Raw genomic sequence first — 20,068 nt, forward strand, 5'->3', positions numbered from 1 at the left:
CTGCAAAGTTCCATCAATAGAAAATTAATGTATTTAAGTTTTGGACATAAGGGCTCTGTGTTGCGGTTCATATTCAGGAACGGTGTGATGCTATTCTATACGTTGACATTTTTTCGCAATTTTGTAGGTGTTGTTTAATTTAATAGTTTTGCCATAACGTTACCATCATCATGTAACCCCCCTTTTGAAAATGTAACACAGTAACGTTTACTCAGTGTACATATTAATAGGTTAAATAGTTTTTCTTTTCACCCCTGCAGGACTTCTTTCTCAGGCACTTCCTGTCCTTTGTTTCTATCCCTCTGTCAGAGGCTCAGGCAAAATTACGAATCCCACTATGGCCACGCCAAGACCCGCCCTACGAAGCAGCTCGATTGGGTGGGGTTAGGCATTTCACCTCGGGTGGTTAAGGTTAGGGTTAGGGGATTGGTCAGGGGATAGGACCTGTACATGTAAGCATGGACGCCTGGCCAATAGTAGTGTGTGAACGCTATTGAAGGGCGGGTCTTGGCGTGGCCATAGTGGGGAAAGAAATATTAGAGGCATCCCTCACAAGTCTGTCATTGGTCTTTAACTCAAAGTGCACCAAAAATGTGATCATTTTTTTGCAGTCACAACCAGTATTTTCTATAAACATTGTAGTTGGCTGGTTAAATCATCATTTAATAGACGTTTGCTGTGCATGTATTTCATTCAGTGTGATCAAATGTTTCCTTATTGAGCAGTCAACAATTACATTTATCACTCTGTGTGCTCTTAATGTGCTGTCTGTGTCATAGAGATTTAGTGGTATGAAAAACTGCTCTGACTGAACATTTGAAGCTTTTCCAGACTCACACTGTGAGAGTAATATCCTGGCAATCCCAGTCTGTAAGAACAATAACAACTTTCATGCGTGGATATACAATAAGATGTTGGCAGCTTTTAACTGCGAGAGAAATGTCATTTTGCCAAGTCTAAACTCTGTGAACAGTGTGTGGTTGCTATATTAGAATGTTAATTGTCAGGTGAAATGAGGAAAAAAAGTTTATTTTGCTTGCCTCCTGCTTCTTGAATCTCAGACACCAGATGGCTCATCCGCCACGCAGTTAGCCAATCAACAGCCAGCACAGTGATACAGGCAGTGTCCGTGTCTCAATGCCCTGCAGAGCACACATGGGGTCACAACATGTGCCTGTCAATAATATATTCTTTATTGCAGAGAAAACAAAATAATTACAGATTTACAATCATACAGAGACAGAATGAAACAGGTGTGACCATTGTTGCCAGATTTGGCGGTTTTCTGCCAAATTGCGGAGATGCTCTTGAACATGGGCAGGTTTTTAGCTCTGATTGGGCTACTTGGTGTCAGTCAAATCCAAGGCAACTCACAGTGAATGTGCTTGTACTAGTGTATCATGTGTACTGTTTTTGTTGGCAGGAGGCACTGCGTCCAGACAAAAAGGCTTTCTGGGCTGCATCCGCTCTTTGCAGCTGAACGGCGTCACTCTGGACCTGGAGGAGAGGGCGAAGATCACCCCAGGGGTCCAACCTGGGTGCCCAGGCCACTGCAGCAGCTACGGCTCACTCTGCCAGAACCAGGGTCGCTGTGTGGAGAGGGACAATGGTTTCTCCTGCAACTGTGACCAGTCAGCCTACACTGGAGCCTTCTGTCATAAAGGTAAATACATTTAAATACACACTGGAGACTTCCTGCCAGTAAATACACCGATCCAAAGACTAGAGCCCTGATATCATTAACGTTGTGCCGATCCAAAGACTAGAGCCCTGATATCATTGACGTTTTGTGTCAAATTAATGACATTTTAATGCCCAGAAAGGACAGTTGTGCTTCTGTTTCCAGTTTTTTTGTTATTTTATTTCTCTTTCAAGCTACTGCTAACATGACCTTTAATCGTAGGTACAGATAACATGATTTTAGATCTGTGAATCTGTAAGTTCACTAGACATTTTAAGATCCAACACTCCAGACAGATGCAATTATATTTGACTGACAGATGGACACACTGGACGAAAAAAACTTAGAGGAACCTCGTCTGATTCTCGCAATTAGGTTTTGTGTCCCAACAATTGCCATGACAATTTAATTTCCTTGAGATGATAGGTTAATTTAGCAGGAAGTTAATAATAGGTTTGTTTCTCAGTCAGAGAGTTGTATGCTGTAAAACTGTTCCAGACAAACTACATTGGGTGAAGAATGAAAGAGGAGTACTCACTGGTATTGTAGTTTTTAAAGTGCTCATATTATGCTTTTTGGCTTTTTCCCTTTCCTTTATTGTGTTATGTATCTTTTTTGTACATGTTATAGGTTTGCAAAGTGAAAAAGCCCAAAGTCCACCCCAAAGTGACTTAATATCTGAAAATGGGCATAATATGAGCACTTTAAAGATAACTATGAATAATTTTCAGCACTTTATAATATTCTTACAATTCTAAGGGACTGATTAAGTATTGATTGCGACTATAATAGTAATACAATATATTTAAAGATTTCAAAATATTTTGTGGTGTTTTTCTGTCTCTCAATATTGAATTGTTACCCTAGTACCTTAATTTGTTATTTATGTCATATTGCACCTTTTACTCAACAGCGAGTTTATATTTATCTCGTATGGTATCAGTATAATATTAAAGTCTTGACTGTTTGATTTAAACAGCAGCCTATTCTGCTGCTTTTCATTGCATTTTATTTGCCAGCTCAGTCTGTGCTATACCGAGGCTCTCCAAATAAAGACGTTAGAGATTTGTTTGCTATTTAGTTAGATATGGCAGTCACAGGCAGTGATGCATTAGTCAGACTCAGAGGAATAACACACCTACTGTATGTCAGGAATGCCACATCCACTGCTATGGTATATGAAGGTCCAGTCACAAAAATGTATTTTTGCTACATTCGTTTCTGTGCATTTCTGAAAAACAATATGATTTTATCTGGCTCACCATCCCTGGTTGTTTATGAAAGCCCTAACTGTCGCGAGCAAACAACATTGTTTCCAGCTGACTTTTTAATGTTTCAAGCTGACTTTTAAAGCAAAGATCCTCTAAAAGTGCATTAAGTATACATCTGATATCTTGCTAAAAGACTACAGGCTAAAGCTGCATGGGGCAGGGAAAAGATCTACATCCTAACTGTTAGTGATCTATGTAGAAAATATTTAAATAAAGAACCAGCATTGTTATTTCTACTTTTATAAGTATAATTAGAAAAGAAAGATCAGACTGTAATTTTATACTGAAATAACCCTGTTTAGCTGCTTAGCTTACACACTTTGAAAAGCAAGACAGGTTAGATTTTACTTTATTGTTTGCATTTTCAAACTTTGTTCGGGAAAAGGCTTTTATGGATGACAATTAACTTATGGGTTTGGCAATTTTAATGATATCTTGACAAGTTTGGCTAGGGCTATTCTTTTATTTATTTTTTTTACATGTAATCTATAACCCCATAAAGTAATGTATGAAAGGCCCCTGCCTTTGGAAGTAATGCTATGCGTACGTATTAGCCGGACATGCAAACATTTGCAGCTTGGTCTGGTCTGTCATGTCCAGTTACCGTTACTATGTGATTGGACGATCCCTGTTTGGGGGAGGGGTTTAGCAAACCGTCAATTGCTACCAACCTAGTCTCGCACAGTGCTGCGGAGGAGGGTCTGGCGAGTCCACACAGCATTCCGGGATGGGAGAAAAACATGCTTTGGTTTATTGGCATTTATTTAAATCAATCACAATTGTCTTGGGCGGTGCTAAGCGCCGAGTGGAGCCATGGTGCCGCTGCAAAACAGCCTCTGGAAGGAACTTGTTTTGGTGGAACGCGTACGTTCAAAAGTTGTTTTAGTTGTGCAACAGAAAACTCAGATTGGACAGATAGTTTAGCTAGCTGTCTGGATTTACCCTGCAGAGATCAGAGGAGGAGTTAATCATTGTCCTCAAAAATCTACCAGAGTTTAAAATTACAACACAAAGAAAGCGCAAAGTAACGGGACATCCAAAAGCGGACATCCGAAAAGAGTCTCATCTGGCGGAATTTCAGGCAGAACGAGAGCAATCCTGGAAGAATAAAAGCAAACAAGAATAAAAATGTTAAGTCAAGTTTTGATTAATTTGTAAGCTGACAACTTTACGGAACACAATTATAAGGCTATGACCTATCCCTGGTGCTCTAATGAGGCAGAGAGAGCAAAGATCAGACGGCTTTCTGAAGAAGATCCTTCAGTCAGCAGACATTAGCCTGGCTGCCTCTCTCGTTCAAAGCTTGGCCTCTCAACACTCGTTTGAAGTGGGTCAAAATGAGCCTGTTCTGTCCTGAAGGTCAAGCATCAGGATTATCTTAAAGGACTCCTCTAGCCCACCATGCCATTGTGTCCGCCACGTGATGCATCAAGGGCTTGTTGGACAGTGTTGAAAGTCAACATACCGTAATATCAAACTCAGTGACTACTGGAGAAATATGTTGTTAAAAAGGTTGTTAAACATTTTGGAGAATACACATATTCGTTTTCTTACCGAGAAATAGAGAGAATATACCACTCACATGTTTTTTTCTGTTCTGCAGCAGGGAGCTGGTTAACTTAGCACAAAGACTGGAAACCGCTAGCCTGGCTCTGTCTAAATGTAACAAAATCAGGATTGGTATTTCCCCTACCCGTTCCCAGTCGTTATGCTAAACTAAGATAACCAGCTGCCAGTCTATGCTTCATATTGAACAGATATGAAAAGCGCTATCAATTTTCATCGAAAAAAAACTTCAATTCATAGACAGAATTTACCAGTTTAAGCCAAAATGAAAAGAAAAGCCATTCAACAAAAATATTTGGGATTTGTTACATGAAATTTCAAAGTACCCTGGCTACAAATTGGTTTGTGCTGAAACCTTTTCAGTAGTTTGATGCATGTAGAGTTATGTTAAGGAAAAAAGGCTACCGATAAATGTGGTTCACTTGACTTTTATCTGCTGATATTATTTCAACTGTAAAATTTTTGTATTATATTTCCGGAACACTAAACATATAAAACAAACAAGAAAAGTATTTTTACACAGGCTTTTTTCTTTTGTTTTTCACTCCCAATTGACCTTTAATTTCAGTCAGTGATAAGCAGTTTCTTATGCAAAAGATATGAAGTTCACTAGTCAACTTTCTAACTTTCAGAGGTTTCAGCCAGCTTTAAGTCTTCAACGTCCGTCGCCTACAACCTCAAGGAGCCCTATGAACTCAGCAGGAACAGCAGCGCCTTGTCTTCCTCCATCTACTCTGATGTGACGCTGAAAGGAGAAAACATCTCCCTGAGCTTCAGGACCAGTCAGTGTCCTGCTCTGCTGCTCTACGTTAACTCTTTCTACAGGGAGTACCTGGCCCTGCTCATCAACAATCATGGTGAGGGCACTGACGTTTTTTTGTCTTTTCGTTTTGTTCGCTAGATTCAATTCTACAACCCCTTGTCTTATCTCATTCTTCTTGCATTTGCTAATGTTCAACTCTCCTCTCCTTTTCTTTATCCATCTGCATTCAGTCTGCCATCCTCTGCTGCCTCCTTCTCCATGCGGCCATGCTAATTGCTATGCACAGTGTCAGGTTCAAAGAAAACATTTGGTGCAGTTGCTATTAAATGATAAGCAGCAGGGGGTCCTTCTTCCCTTTTTCTTATTTATTCTGTACAAATCTTCTTCACTCATTTCATTGTAGAGCTTTGCTCCCCTCCAGTTAGCAGGGAGCAATGCCAGTATTCCTGCATAGCATTATAGGATTTGCCATTGTCCGGTGTCTGCAACTTGTAATTATGGCTGAATTACATGCTATTTTTTTTTTTTTTTTTTTTACTAGCGTGCAGTTTTAAATTAGATAAGATTAGATTCAACTTTATTGTCATTGTGCAGAGTACAAGTACAAAGACAACAAAATGCAGTTTGCATTTAACCAGAAGTGCAAAAAATGCAGGTGGTGCATAGACCTGACAATAAATGTGTATATATATATAGTACAGGCCAAAAGTTTGGACACACCTTCTCATTCAATGCGTTTCCTTTTTATTTTCATGACTATTTACATTGTAGATTCTCACTGAAGGCATCAAAACTATGAATAAACACATATGGAATTATGTACTTAACAAAAAAGTGTGAAATAACTGTCTTATATTTTAGATTCTTCAAAGTAGCCACCCTTTGCTTTTTTATTAATAAGGGAAAACATTCCACTAATTAACCCTGACAAAGCACACCTGTGAAGTGGAAACCATTTCAGGTGACTACCTCATGGAGCTCATTGAGAGAACACCAAGGGTTTGCAGAGTTATCAAAAAAAGCAAAGGGTGGCTACTTTGAAGAATCTAAAATATAAGACATGTTTTCAGTTATTTCACACTTTTTTGTTAAGTACATAATTCCATATGTGTTCATTCATAGTTTTGATGCCTTCAGTGAGAATCTACAATGTAAAAAGTCATGAAAATAAAGAAACACATTGAATGAGAAGGTGTGTCCAAACTTTTGGCCTGTACTGTATATATATATATATATATATATATATATATATATATATATATATATATATATATATATGACAATGGATTGTGTTTAAAATTACAAAACAAATCTTCAACACCGGAACTCAACTGTATGATTTGTTTTGTAATTTTAAATATATAAATAAATGTCATTACGGCAGACAAATGTTAGTGGAAGCAGCTTTCAGCTTTTTAATGAAAGAGAGAAAGCTGAGGGATAACAGGTTTTGAAGAGCTGATTAAGTCGTCATCAGGTATCTGCACTCTTGCCAAAGTATCTAATTAAATCCCTGAGAGAGGTTTCTTTTGGATGCACCACAGAGGCTTTTCTCATCTACCTCTCTCCTGCTGCTGCAGTAACAGGAGCCTCAGCTGCTGCACACAGTGAAACTTAACTATCTTAGTCATTTGCTGAGAGTCTGAAACACTCTTTGCCCTCTGCAAGATTGTTATTATCAAGATGGGCTTTTATGATAGGGGAATTGCTCCCTATTAGTCTCTGAAAAAAATAACATAGGGAGTAGAAAAAAAGGGCATTAAATACTAAGTGTTTAGATCTTTAAAAATAGATTATTTCCTATTATTTCTGCTTATCTGTAAAGTCTGCAGACATCTCGGAGCATCCAAATTATCTCAGTGATGTGTAATTTATTGAGTGTAACTGTAAAAAAGGGGGAAATTGATTTCATATCATGGAGTTATTCATAGAGATAACATATTAATCCTCGAAGTATTAAATGGTTTGTAGCTTCTTAATTCAGCAGCTGGTACCATGGGACATTCAGATATACAGATGAAATGCTCTTTCTTTAAAGGAGTGTCTTCTTAGATGTTCACTGCCAAAAATGTGGAAATGTTTGAGTAAAACAGCCGAAGTGCTTAATTAATTATCACTGACTAGTTAAATGTTGTCTTGGTTCTTTAACTTGAGACATGTTTGTACCACAGACTGTTAAAAATAAGTTGTGTACCAATCAGCAACAATGTAAAGGTTACATCAGATTATCTATGTCACTCAGTTTATAGCAGCAGCTTGTATTAGATCTGTTTTATATCTCATGAGTAACATTCATTATTTAGTGACCGAGTCAAATACTGTATTGTTCTTCTGTGTTTGCAAAGATGAGCTAGAATTGAGGTACAAGTTGCACAGCAGCGGTGATGTGGAGGTGCTGGGGAGCCGAGTCACAAACTTAGCTAATGGACGTCTGCACACGGTGATCATCAGGAGACAGGCAGACACTGTCTCTGTTCAGGTATACACACACACACACACACACACACACACACAAAAACACTCAATAATTTACACTGTGATCACACAGATCACCACATACACTGTGCACCCGAAGAGTAGGAAGAAATCTTTTGTAATTCATTTCAGATGGTTGATCTTCCTTTACAAATTCTATCAGACTGACATCCAAATAGAGTATTGTATTGTTAATTAAACACACTGCTTGCACTGCATTAATAGTGTAAAAGCAGACTGCACAGGGACACTACTGGAGCTGACGGTGGTTGTCATTTTATTGAAAGTGCTGGCTGACGCTTATTTTGTGGCCCTGCGGTTCACTCGCCCACTGTAAATTAATCATGTATAGAGAGATATGAGTATGGACCTTAATTATGATTCCTTGCAGTCATATCATAATATGATTCTAAGTGGGATAATACTCATAAACTGGAAACTGTGTGCACAGATGTGACCTAAACTCTACTCACCTACAGCACAAGATAAAAATGATTTACAATAATCTGAAATCAAAATGAAAGTCAGGATGTCCTAAGCTGATCCACAGGAACAAGATCGGTACAAATCCCTGTATTTTGATTTGTAGGTATCGGCTAATAAATCCAGATGTTTGCTCCATGAATGACAGCTGTCAAAAACCTCTCACTGTGTTCTGTTAAAACGCTTAATGCAGCGTGAGAGTGAGTGACCAGCCACAAAATATTGAAACAGCAGCCAGCACTTTCAAATAATGATACAGTATATGACAGTGAACATCAGTGAGCAATAATCTTCAAATTGTTTTATTATCATAGTATAAAAAAATTGTATAATTACCATAAAAGATCAGTCCCCTGAGGCGTGCCAGTGGATAACTTACCTAGGGCACCGAAATTTTCAGATATTCCTCCGACCAAAAGCTTTTGGAAACCTAATAGAATATGAATTCATAAATGTTACAGGTCCTCACTTTTTTCAAGCTATTATTTCCCTGTTTTAGCTCTACTTTAGTTTCAGGTCGATCAAAATTAGCAGATGTCTCTTTGATAAATGATTCCCCAAAATGAGTCGCTAAAGCCCACATCTGATTTAAAGTAATACATCAAACACTCTTTTTATTATAAAAGAGTGTCTCTCTCTGAGGCATTTACCACCTCAGAACCTGCTCCACTTCTCTGCTCAGCTACTGTGAACCACTGTGTCTCACGGGTCGATGGGTTTCCAGCTTTTGGGGTTGAATCCCATTTAAATATGCAGGTCAGACCTCCGGCTAGCTTTAATTGCTTGCTTCTTTGCAGCCGTTTGTCGTTTCTTCACAGAGCAGCCTGTGTTTAAACACTTAACGATAGAAAGCTGTCATTGACAGTTTGTTGCCACCATCAGTCTTTGCTTTCTACCTGCTAAGCTTTTACCTTTACAAGTGTGTTATACATTTATCTTTCAGATCGACCAGAATACCAGAGAGGACTTCAACTTGACATCTGATGTGGAATTTAACAGCATCAAATCACTCATTCTGGGCAGAGTGCAGGGTAAGTGAGGCACTTAGACAGACTCATTTGAATAACAGCACTGAGATGTTTGGGCCATATGCAACAAAACACTGTTCTGGAGCTTTCTGCGGTTTTCTATTCATCATGTTGGGTGGACCAGAGGGAAAGCTGCAGTATGAGCAACAGCCGTGGCACTTTTATAAACAAGTTAACATCCATATTCAAATGGTCACAAAGAGAGCACTTTACTGTGGAGAATAAAAACCTTACAAATGGCTAAAGGGGGAGCCACACACTTAAGTCCTTGTGTGGCATTAGATGCGCTTACGAGCCAAATAGGTACGTAAAGTATTTGTGTAAATGGCATTGTTTTTTTCATTAATGCCGAAGTTCAGAAAATACAGTATACGTTGGTGCGCTTTGTCTTTGTTATCGAAGCGGTGAGTAATACAATCTTTATGTCTGTCTCACTGAGCGGGGCTTCAGACAGCTGTAATGGTTATAACTTTAGAAAAGGTCCTTCACTTTGTATGGTAATGAGGAGAGATTGAAAAGAACAAATTACTTGGAAGATTGGAGTTAGTGCCCTGCGATACAGCATAACAACAAATAAGTCTCAACTGCTGTGGGAGGGGTCAAGCTAAACCAGGAAGTCAGACAGTACAGTTCAGCCTCTCCCTGCCTGACAGAACATTTCACTTTCACATCACTGTTATTCTCCTCTACAGGACTGATCCGTCTGCCCCAAGCTTATCTTGAAGAGGAAATACTTTGTACCAGAGTTGTGATGTTTTTGAGTTTACCTCTGTTATATATATATATAAAATTTACTTTTGGATAGCACCATCTGAGACACACGTGCTGTTACAAACGTGGGGCTGAGAATAGTGTTGGGTATAGAAAGAAGTTCTCAATTAGAAACTATTCTGGATTTATATTATTAAATGTAATTATTTAATGTATAAGACCAGTATTTGTTAAAAAATCCCACATATTTCTAAAAAAACACATACCTCAGTGATTATGCATGTCAGTTATGGTAATCATATAATTCATTATCCCTTACCTTAAAGCTGGATTTTATATGTGACGATAGGGGTTAACAGCAATCTCAAACTTGATACGTACAGTGTAGGTTTTGGTTTTGTTGATATCGCCACCACAGCACTACATGGATGTATATGTGATCAGGCCCCGTGTGCCTGACTGCAATGACTGCCTTTATGACAGTTGGCTATGCACATACTTATATAACTGGAGTTCAGCTCTTCCATGTGATCAGCTCATTATGGCTGCTTCACTAGCAAGGACCACACCATCAACAAAATGCATTTAACGATGTAGAAAGAAAAACATCATTGATGTGCGAGGCCTGAACTGGGGTGGGACAGGAGGAGTAGGTTAGGCAGATATTTTTGGGAAAATGCAATGACATGGTTGAGTTGTGGTCCTGCTCCTGAAATTACACTAGGTGGATTCAATTCTTGGGCTAATCCCAAGGACTTAGCATCCACTAACATTGGTGACTAAAGCTACTGGAAGCTGTAACTGCTTCACAATAAAAGTCATTCAATCTTTGGCATGTGGAAGGCAACAGAAGTTTAACTGAGATGCCATTGAAAGAGTTTGCTGTGTAGGATTTGTTTTTGTTGATTGATGATGGAGACATAGAATCACATAATATGTTGTCATCCATCTATGCATGCATTCAGACATTTTCTAACCCTCTTATCATGTCAAGAGTCTCTTGGAGCTGGAAACCTTTGTTTTTTTCTCAATTAATATGACACAAATTGAAACCAGGAAGAAGCAAAATTGATAAATAGAATCGAAAAAAACAAAAAAACATCTCATGCTCTACTCAAACCGAAACATGGCATACATGTAGGAAACAAAGTGCTGGTGATTTCAACATTCTGGTTGACAACCCCCAGGACCGAGGGACCAAAGAACTGTGTTGTGTTTTTGAGAGCTATGGACTGACTCAGCATGTGACACAGCCCACGCACAATAAGGGGCACACTCTGGACTTGATTATCTCCAAGGGTCTGAACATTTCCAAGGTTGTGGTGACTGATGTTGCTCTCTCTGATCATTCCTGTGTTTTCTTTAACGGCACTATCTCTGTGCCCTAAAGTGTTCAAACAAAGTTAATCAGAAAACGGTATATCACTGAAAACACCAGTGAATCATTCATTCAGCTTTTCTCCTCTACACCCACCCTCACTGGGGCCTCAGTCACTGAGCTTATAGATAATTTCAACTGTAAAATTACGAATGTTATTGATGCTATTGCTCCCACTAAGGTCAAAGCTGTCTCTGATAAGAAAAGATCTCCATGGAAAAATTTTATAGTTGTGAGAACAGAAAAAAGAGAGTGTCGAAAAGCTGAACGCAATTGGCGAAAATCTAATCTCCAGGTCCATTATAACACTTATAAAGAGAGACTTCGCATTTATAATATGGAACTAAGGAATGCAAGGCAGTCCTTTTTCTCTGACATTATTGCCAGAAACAATATTAATTCACGTGCTTTGTTTGCTACTGTTGATAAATTAACCAACCCTTCAGTACCAGTAGCATCTGAACTGTTGTCTACCAAGGCTTGCAATAACTTTGCCTCCTTCTTCACAGACAAAATTCAGAAAATTAGACAAACAGTCAGTGCTTCCATATCAAGTACAGGATATGTGTTGTCACAGTGTACACGCAAAACAAATTCCAACATGACACAAATTCATACGATCAACCTTAAAAACTTGGAGGACATTATACAACATCTGGAAACCTCCTCCTGTTGCCTTGATATTCTACCAACAGGTGTTTTCAAAAATGTTTTGAATTATTTGGCTTCTGATCTTCTACAGATTCTAAACACATCTCTGCTCTCAGGTATCTTCCCACAGGCCCTGAAAACTGCAGTCATCAAGCCACTCCTAAAAAAGAACAATCTTGACACGACACTAATGAGCAACTATAGGCCAATATCAAACCTTCCATTTTTAAGTAAAATCATAGAAAAAGTGGTTTTTCAACAACTCAACCTTTTCTTATCGCTAAACAACAGTTTTGATGCCTTCCAGTCAGGTTTTCGACCACACCACAGCACTGAGACGGCTCTTGTTAAAGTCTTTAATGACATCCACTTAAACACAGATAGTGGCAAAATTTCAGTCTTAGTATTACTTGATCTCAGTGCTGCATTTGATACGGTAGACCATGACATATTGCTTGACCGATTGGAAAACTGGGTTGGTCTTTCTGGCTCAGTACTAAAGTGGTTGGAATCCTATTTAAAGAATAGGGACTACTTTGTGTCTATAGGTAATTATACATCTGAGCATACAAATATAACGTGCGGAGTTCCCCAAGGCTCAGTTCTGGGGCCTCTTCTGTTCAACATCTACATGCTTCCACTGGCTCAGATTATGGAAAACAACAAAATAAGTTACCATAGTAATGCGGATGACACACAAATTTACATAACCTTATCGCCAGGAAACTATAGCCCAATACAACAATTAAATATGTGCATTGAACAGATTAATGATTGGATGTGCCAGAACTTTCTTAAATTAAATGAAGAAAAAACGGAGGTGGTTGTTTTTGGAGCAAAAGAGGAATGATTGAAAGTCAGAGCTCAGCTTCAAACGACGATGTTAAAAACAACAGACAAAGCAAGAAATCTTGGTGTAGTCATGGACTCAGGCCTAAATTTTAAAAGCCACATTAACATAATTAAAAAATCAACCTATTATCACCTTAAAAAATATATTAAGGGTTAAAGAACTTATGTCTCAGCAGGATCTGGAAAAACTTGTCCATGCTTTTATCTTCAGTAGACTTGACTACTGTAACGGTGTCTTTACAGGTCTCCCTAAAAAATCAATCAGACAGCTGCAGCTGATTCAGAACGCTGCTGCTCGAGTCCTCACTAAAACCAAGAAAGTGGATCACATCACTCCAGTACTGATGTCTCTACACTGGCTTCCAGTGCCTCAAAGAATTGATTTCAAAATACTTTTACTGGTTTATAAATCACTAAACGGTTTAGGGCCAAAATACATTTCTGATCTGCTACTACATTATGACCCACCCAGACCTCTCAGGTCGTCTGGGACAGGTCTACTTGTTGTCCCCAGAGTCAGAACTAAACAGGGGGAAGCAGCGTTCAGTTTTTATACTCCACATATTTGAAACAAACTCCCAGAAACCTGTAGGTCCGCTAAAGCTCTCAGTTCTTTTAAATCTAAGCTAAAGACCTATCTTTTTGATGTTGCTTTTCTTTAAATAATCTATTTTATTAACTTTAATTTCTTATACTGCACTGTAACTTTTATTCTTATACTGCACTATCAATTTTATTCTTGTCTTTTAATGTTTTTACTTTGTTTATTATTGTTTTTTAATTGTTTTCTAACTGCTCTTTAATGTTTTATGTAAAGCACTTTGAATTGCCCTGTTGCTGGAATGTGCTATACAAATAAAGCTGCCTTGCCTTGCCTTACAAATTGATGCTGGGGCCGTTGTTACATTCCGCTCCTTAAATTGTTTTGTTGTTGTTGACCCAGACCATGTTAATGTGTGACTCAGCCTTCCCTCTGCTGAGCCAGAGGACTCGGGCAGTCATATCAGTATCAGAGAGGCAGCAAGATAGTTGATAAATTGTCATTCCCTCCCACCATTGTCATCCATCAGCCTAACTAATAGACCAGGAAAGAATGGAAAGACTGAGCTGCTTACCGAGAGAGGGAGGGAGGCGGGATGATGAAGAGAGAGGGAGGCTGAGATACTGATACAGAGAGAGGTGGAGGTGAAGGGCAGCAGCTGGGTGAAGGTGGACAGTAATCGTCAGTTGGTGGATACAAGGCCAGTGCTGTCAGTTTGGGATTGGACTGCTCGCACAACTGGGCAGAGACTCTATTCAGCACTTTTAAGACCTAATACTACCAGTGTTCATTTGTATATTAGAAATGTTGCAACATCATCCAACAGTATATTGTTTCTATTCCATTCATGCTAAATTTTACTTATTTAGTTCCAAATTTTGGCTTTTGTTTTGACCATATTTTTGAATATTTCCTTCATCACAAAGATGACATGTTATTAACTTTTTCTCCCATCTCAATCATTTGCACGTCATCTTGCAGGCTGCTCAATAGATATACATGTGCCATGAGATTTATAATTCAAAGTCAAATGAGTCCCTGCTGCTCAGAGGATCACATTCAATTTAAAACTTAATCACAGCCTGATTAAATATACAGCTGATAAACGGCCCTCTCCAGCCAAGCCACTCTGCAGTGTCCCATTTACAGTATGTGGTGAAAAGTATCTCCTTTCTGATAATAACTTACATGAGTGACAATGATGTGCTGTGCAATTAAATTGCACTGCAGGAATAATTGTAGTTTACACTGACATTTATAGATACTGAAGATTTTATGTAGCACCTGCTGTCATAAATAGTGACATAAGCACATTAACCACAAGTAAGACTCCGTGGCACTTCTTTAAGGTGTGTAATTTCACGTTTTGTTATGACAGTTGAGAGGCAATCCGGTAAGTGACACAATTGCACACGTTTTACCTATAAGTAGCCACATGTCCATCATCATCAGCATTTTCACTTGAGCAAGACTTAAGTCCATGAAGGTGAAGGTTTGAAAACTCTTGGCCAAACATTTATTGAACTTTGAAGATAGTCATGGTCCCCAGAGGATTGAGTCCTAATGTGTTGGTGACCCCTTAGACCTTTTCCTCCCACAACACTTGCACCAGGTAACATAATAATGTAAAAGGCAGATTACCATGAATCTTCCTGCACAAAAGGGAATAAATCCTTTTGATTTCAATGACCCAATTACCTCACCTAGCAGACTCTAAAAATAGAAAAGTATCTGTTGTGCAGTTTGTTTCACCTGGTACAGTGTAATTAACATTTTTTTGTCTCCACTAGTGTGGCTTTAGAGTTGTTGCTTACCATCTGTTTATTAAAACTGCTACATGTGGAGTTTCACAATAAAAAGGTAGCTTCCATTTCAACAAAACAGGTCAATTTGTTTTACAATACAGTGAAAACAACCATCCCTCCTCATTCGTTTTGAATGGGAGTCTTTTTGAATGCAAACATTATCTGGCAAGGCATTGCAGTTGTACAATCATTCCTCATAATATTAGAAATGTCTGTGTGCTGTGTTTTGGCACCTTATAGGCCTTCAAACTCATGGATCTGTTACAAAAACAGAATGTTCTGTATTGTATAGGATGCGAGGATCAGCCTGTCTCCACAGAATTAGTTTTCATATTGGTAGATTCTGGAGGACATGATTTATGTCTAGTCTAGATGCAAAAAGTTGTGCAACCTTTATGTAGTGCTGCATGACAAATGGAAAGAATACAGAACATAACGTGTTTGAAAAACAGTTTATTTTTTAATATATGTAACCATATAACCTAACAGTTGCCTAAGCTTCCAATACTATAACCATACTGAAGTTAGCATGCATGAAAATGTTTGGAATAATTGTTTCAATGATGATGATGATGATGATGATGATGATGTGTTGCTTTTCAATCAGTATGTGTATGTGTATTATTCAGCAAAATAATTTCCAGCAGGTTTATCAGATAGACAGATACATACCACTTATCATCGCGGTCGTGGCCTCGTCAAGATAAATGTTTATCACTCCTGCATTCCAAATGTGTAATTGGAACTTGCTGATAACAAATCTTCTCATTCAGCCTTTCTTGTCTCTGTGTTTCTCTCTCTGTGTTCAGACTCTGATGAGTTAGATGCAGAGCTGGCCGGCTTGGCCTCTCTTGGGTTCACCGGCTGTCTGTCAGGTGTTTGCTTTAATTCCATCAGTCCTCTGAAAGCTGCTCTGCTGCACCCTGACAGCCCTGTTATTGTCAGCGGTCCATTGGTCCAGTCGAGCTGTGGTACTTCCTCTCCAGCCAATCCCTACGCGGCAGAAACCACCCACTCCTTATCAGGTACAAGACACAGACTAATAGGCCTATATATACACAGTATATATATATATATATATATATATATATATATATATATATAGTAGGGGTGTAAAGATTCACAGATACAAATCGGTATCCGGTTGTATTATGACAGATACGACTACATTGATACAGAGAGCCCTGGATCGATCTAAATGGACCAAGATTTGAGTGAACGTTACGAATCGGTTGAAGATCTTGGTCATTCATGTCCGGGTTGGCGGGGATCAATCAGCCAATCAACGCTTTTATTTGGGTTTGCAGAAAAAAACGTGCCAACTGCGAGGTTTTGTTTTTGGAGTTAGCAGTGGGAGGAATACATCTGGATATTGTAAATTGTACTAGCTGCAGTCTGTGAGTCATGCATCCGTGTGTGTTCATGCACATGTTAGTAGACAGGTATATAAATATATATATATATATATATATATATATATATATATATATATATATATATATATATGTATACTGTATGTGTACTTAGTGTATAAAACATTAACCACCCCACCATCTCCCTTTCTGATATCTTTTTTAATAGTATTCTGCAGGCTGTTCATTAGACTTTTTTATGGGCTCATTAACCATCCTCTTCGGTAAGCAGATAAAGTGATGGCACTACGACAGCTGAGGTTAGTCAGACAACTGTAGTGAAGTCCTTTGAGGCTGTGCTGAGGCTTTCAACAAGCACTGTCTGTTCTGACTATCTCACAGTGACTATCTGTCCCTATACACTCCTTTACCTCATCGTTCTTTTTTATTTAATGTTTTCTATCTATTTGTTCTCCCCCTTTCATCTTTGCTTTACATTATTTCTTTGTATATTTGTATCATTTTATTATTTATTTTTTCTCTTGTCTTTCTCTTGACAGACCAAACTGGTCCTGTGGATCCAGGTCAACCTTTAGTCAACGCCATCAAGAGTGACTCAGCTCTAATCGGAGGTAATGCAATCCATCTCAGCAGGAGTAAAAACAATTCATTAAAATATCGTAACAGTTACATTGCAAAGGACGGATGGGAAGGACAAAATTCTCCAGTTTTGAGCCGGATGCAAGTGAGGAGAATAGTTTTGATCTTTCTGGGGAGGAAAAAAACAGGCAGTGAGGAGAAGTAATGGGTTGGCTGTGATAAAGAGTTTGGGTGTGAATTCCAATGTGCAATGTGTTTCCATTTTAAAACTCTTTTGGTGTTTTCAACTCAGTCAAGCTGTAATTTGTGCCTCAAGTTAAGTTTGCTTTACAAATAAAACCAGAAGTTATAGTGATATATATTTGGGTTTGTTTATACCTAAAACAATACAATATATATGTTGATATCTCAGGAGTAATCATCTTGTTTTCATCCTTTAGCACTGCTGTCTCGTTGAAACTTCCCATTGATGTCTTTTTTATGCAAATGTGGGCATTTGAAAGACCTTGTCAAAAACCCAGTAATACACAGTGTTGGGAGTACAAAGTAACGCGTTACTGTAATTCCACTACTTTTAGCAGTAACGAGCATGTAACTAAATTTTTTTTTTAATCAAGTAACGCAATTACAATTACTGAAATTTAAATGAGTTTGTTACTCGCATTACTCTCTTTTGTGAAAAATGAACACTTGCAGACAAGAAGACAGATAGGTCTACTTTAGCTGCTTCTGATCTAACGTCGCAGGACCTTATGGTGGCGCAATGATACACCAATCAATGTAGAGCGAGGCGGTTGTTATAACGGATGGAATATTTATGTTGATGTTTATGTCCTTATTCATCTTGTTTCCTTTTTGTACAGCCGCTGCAGTTGACACACCTGTAACGTTAAACATGTTGCAATGTAAGCTCACTAATTAGCGTTGTTTTCCCTACGGCTGTTAATGCGTAGCGATCGTAGACCGTATATAAAGATGTAGCGATAGACGCTCACCAGATCTGCTGTTGAGTAGCAATTCAAATCTTATGAAGCACCTGTTGAAGCAACAAGCTTCGACAAAATCCTGCATCGTTTACATCCATGTTTAGCCATTTTTCTTCTTCTTCTTCCCTTCCTTTGCTTGTGCATGGTTGTGTTTCTTGGCATTACCAATTACCAATTAATATTAGTGTCAAACCACTGACTGCGTATCACATTGTCACCTTTGTGCGTGTGCACAATGAAAACAAGATACCTTTAACGCACATGAGAGTGTTATCGATCTTCTCATCTATGCAGCTGTTGGCATGATAACGAGTGGTCCGGATGAACTATTCCTTGAAGAAATCAGTTTACTGCTGAAAGCAGGTTACTTACGTTCATACATGTGATTTTAAATCTTTTTTTGTGTTTTTAGGGGTGATCGCCGTTGGGATCTTCGTCACCGTGTCTGCATTGGCGATAATGGCCAGATTCATCTGCAGCAGGAAAGATACTTGTCGAAACCAGGAAGTCAAAGCAGCACAGCCTGAAGACGGCCACGAGTTCCCTTTCAGTAGCCAGGCGGACTGTCTGAGCACTCCCAGTGAAAACCAAAAGGAGTACTTCATTTAGCAGGAACTCCGACATCCCACTGATCTGACAGGACAGAACGGCATGATTCACCCAGAGCTCAGTGCGTAACTAGACACACAGAGCCCCTGAGCCACTGCTACCAGTGGATCAATAAGATGTGAAGTCAATAACAGACCAATTTATGATTTTCTTAAGTTCCTTTGTGCTGTCATTTTAAGGATGTAAATATTAAAAAATGTAAATGGGAATTTATGTGCTTCTAACAATATTTCTCTGCCATATTGAAAACAATGCATTAAAAGTCAACATGCAGAAGTGATGTGTTGATCAAAACACAACAACTTTGTTCCAGTTAAATTAAACTTTTGGACTTGGTGTTAATTTATAAAAAGCACTTTTTCTACTAGGATGATGAACCTTCTGTGAAATTTGAGATTTTAGAACCATACAGTATGTGTCAAAATAGGAAAGAAATGACTGGAGGATTCACATGGGTGTTTCATAAATGCTCTGCCAAAGCACAGTCTCAGAAGTTATAAGAGAACATAATTTGAACACCTGCTGTATATAGGAATACAAAATGAAAGTCACTCTAAAAAGGTATTTCATCCACACTTTATGTCTTTGAGTTAGTCAGAAAGCTTTTATGTTACTCGCTGAGCTTTTTCTTTATATCATGAGAAAAATAAAAACTTTACAACAAGACTTTTGTACTTTTACTTATTGCCTGCACCACCAACAGTGAGCAGCCAACACCAAAATCCCTCTCTTTCAACAGTGAAGCTTAAAGCAGCATGGACTATAAAACACTGACGATGTCACTTTCTTTGCTCTGCAGACATTTAATGTGTTTTTGCTGAAGCACTAATCTGTGTTTGCCTGACAAGTAGACTAAGATCATCAGACACGGAAATAGAAAGAAATGAGAAGCTGACAATGAGATATAAATTATGTAATGAAAACCAGCCATCCAAATATTAATATTGGATATTTATATTTCCCTGTCTCTGCAATACTTTGAATCATGGGTGGGACTTTACTTTTAGAAAAACATGTTGAAAATGCTTCCCCCCAATCTTAGTATAGCTTCAGGCCCAATGATTTTACCTCATTATAGCTTAAGTATTTGATCGTTGTCTCTCTCACCCAGCTCTGTCTTCAAGATGTTTTTTATGGTTTTTCATATAAACAAATGTTTCTTTTGATACTCTACCACAGAATAATCCCACGCAATAATGATACACAGTTCATGAAAGCATTTGCTCTTCTAAACACCTGCTGCTTGGCAGCGCTTCCTTTGAAAATGCCTGTGTAAAACAAATAGCGAGGCAACACTTACAACTAGTTACAGTATG

The 20,068-nt window shown here is 38.5% G+C and overlaps 1 protein-coding gene across 1 annotated transcript in view; it reads left to right on the plus strand.

Moving 5' to 3' along the window:
• Nucleotides 1-19,366, plus strand: part of LOC114560969 (contactin-associated protein-like 4) — an 85,244-nt gene extending 65,878 nt beyond the window's left edge. The window contains exons 18-24 of the mRNA XM_028586602.1: nucleotides 1,424-1,663; nucleotides 5,151-5,375; nucleotides 7,627-7,760; nucleotides 9,183-9,270; nucleotides 16,015-16,230; nucleotides 17,118-17,189; nucleotides 18,556-19,366. Coding sequence (XP_028442403.1) covers nucleotides 1,424-1,663; nucleotides 5,151-5,375; nucleotides 7,627-7,760; nucleotides 9,183-9,270; nucleotides 16,015-16,230; nucleotides 17,118-17,189; nucleotides 18,556-18,752 — 1,172 coding nt within the window. The 3' untranslated portion in view covers nucleotides 18,753-19,366. The remainder of the gene's footprint in view (nucleotides 1-1,423; nucleotides 1,664-5,150; nucleotides 5,376-7,626; nucleotides 7,761-9,182; nucleotides 9,271-16,014; nucleotides 16,231-17,117; nucleotides 17,190-18,555) is intronic.
• Nucleotides 19,367-20,068: the final 702 nt, after the last annotated feature.

The sequence above is a fragment of the Perca flavescens genome, chromosome 9, assembly GCF_004354835.1.
Source record: "Perca flavescens isolate YP-PL-M2 chromosome 9, PFLA_1.0, whole genome shotgun sequence".
NCBI lineage: Eukaryota > Metazoa > Chordata > Actinopteri > Perciformes > Percidae > Perca > Perca flavescens.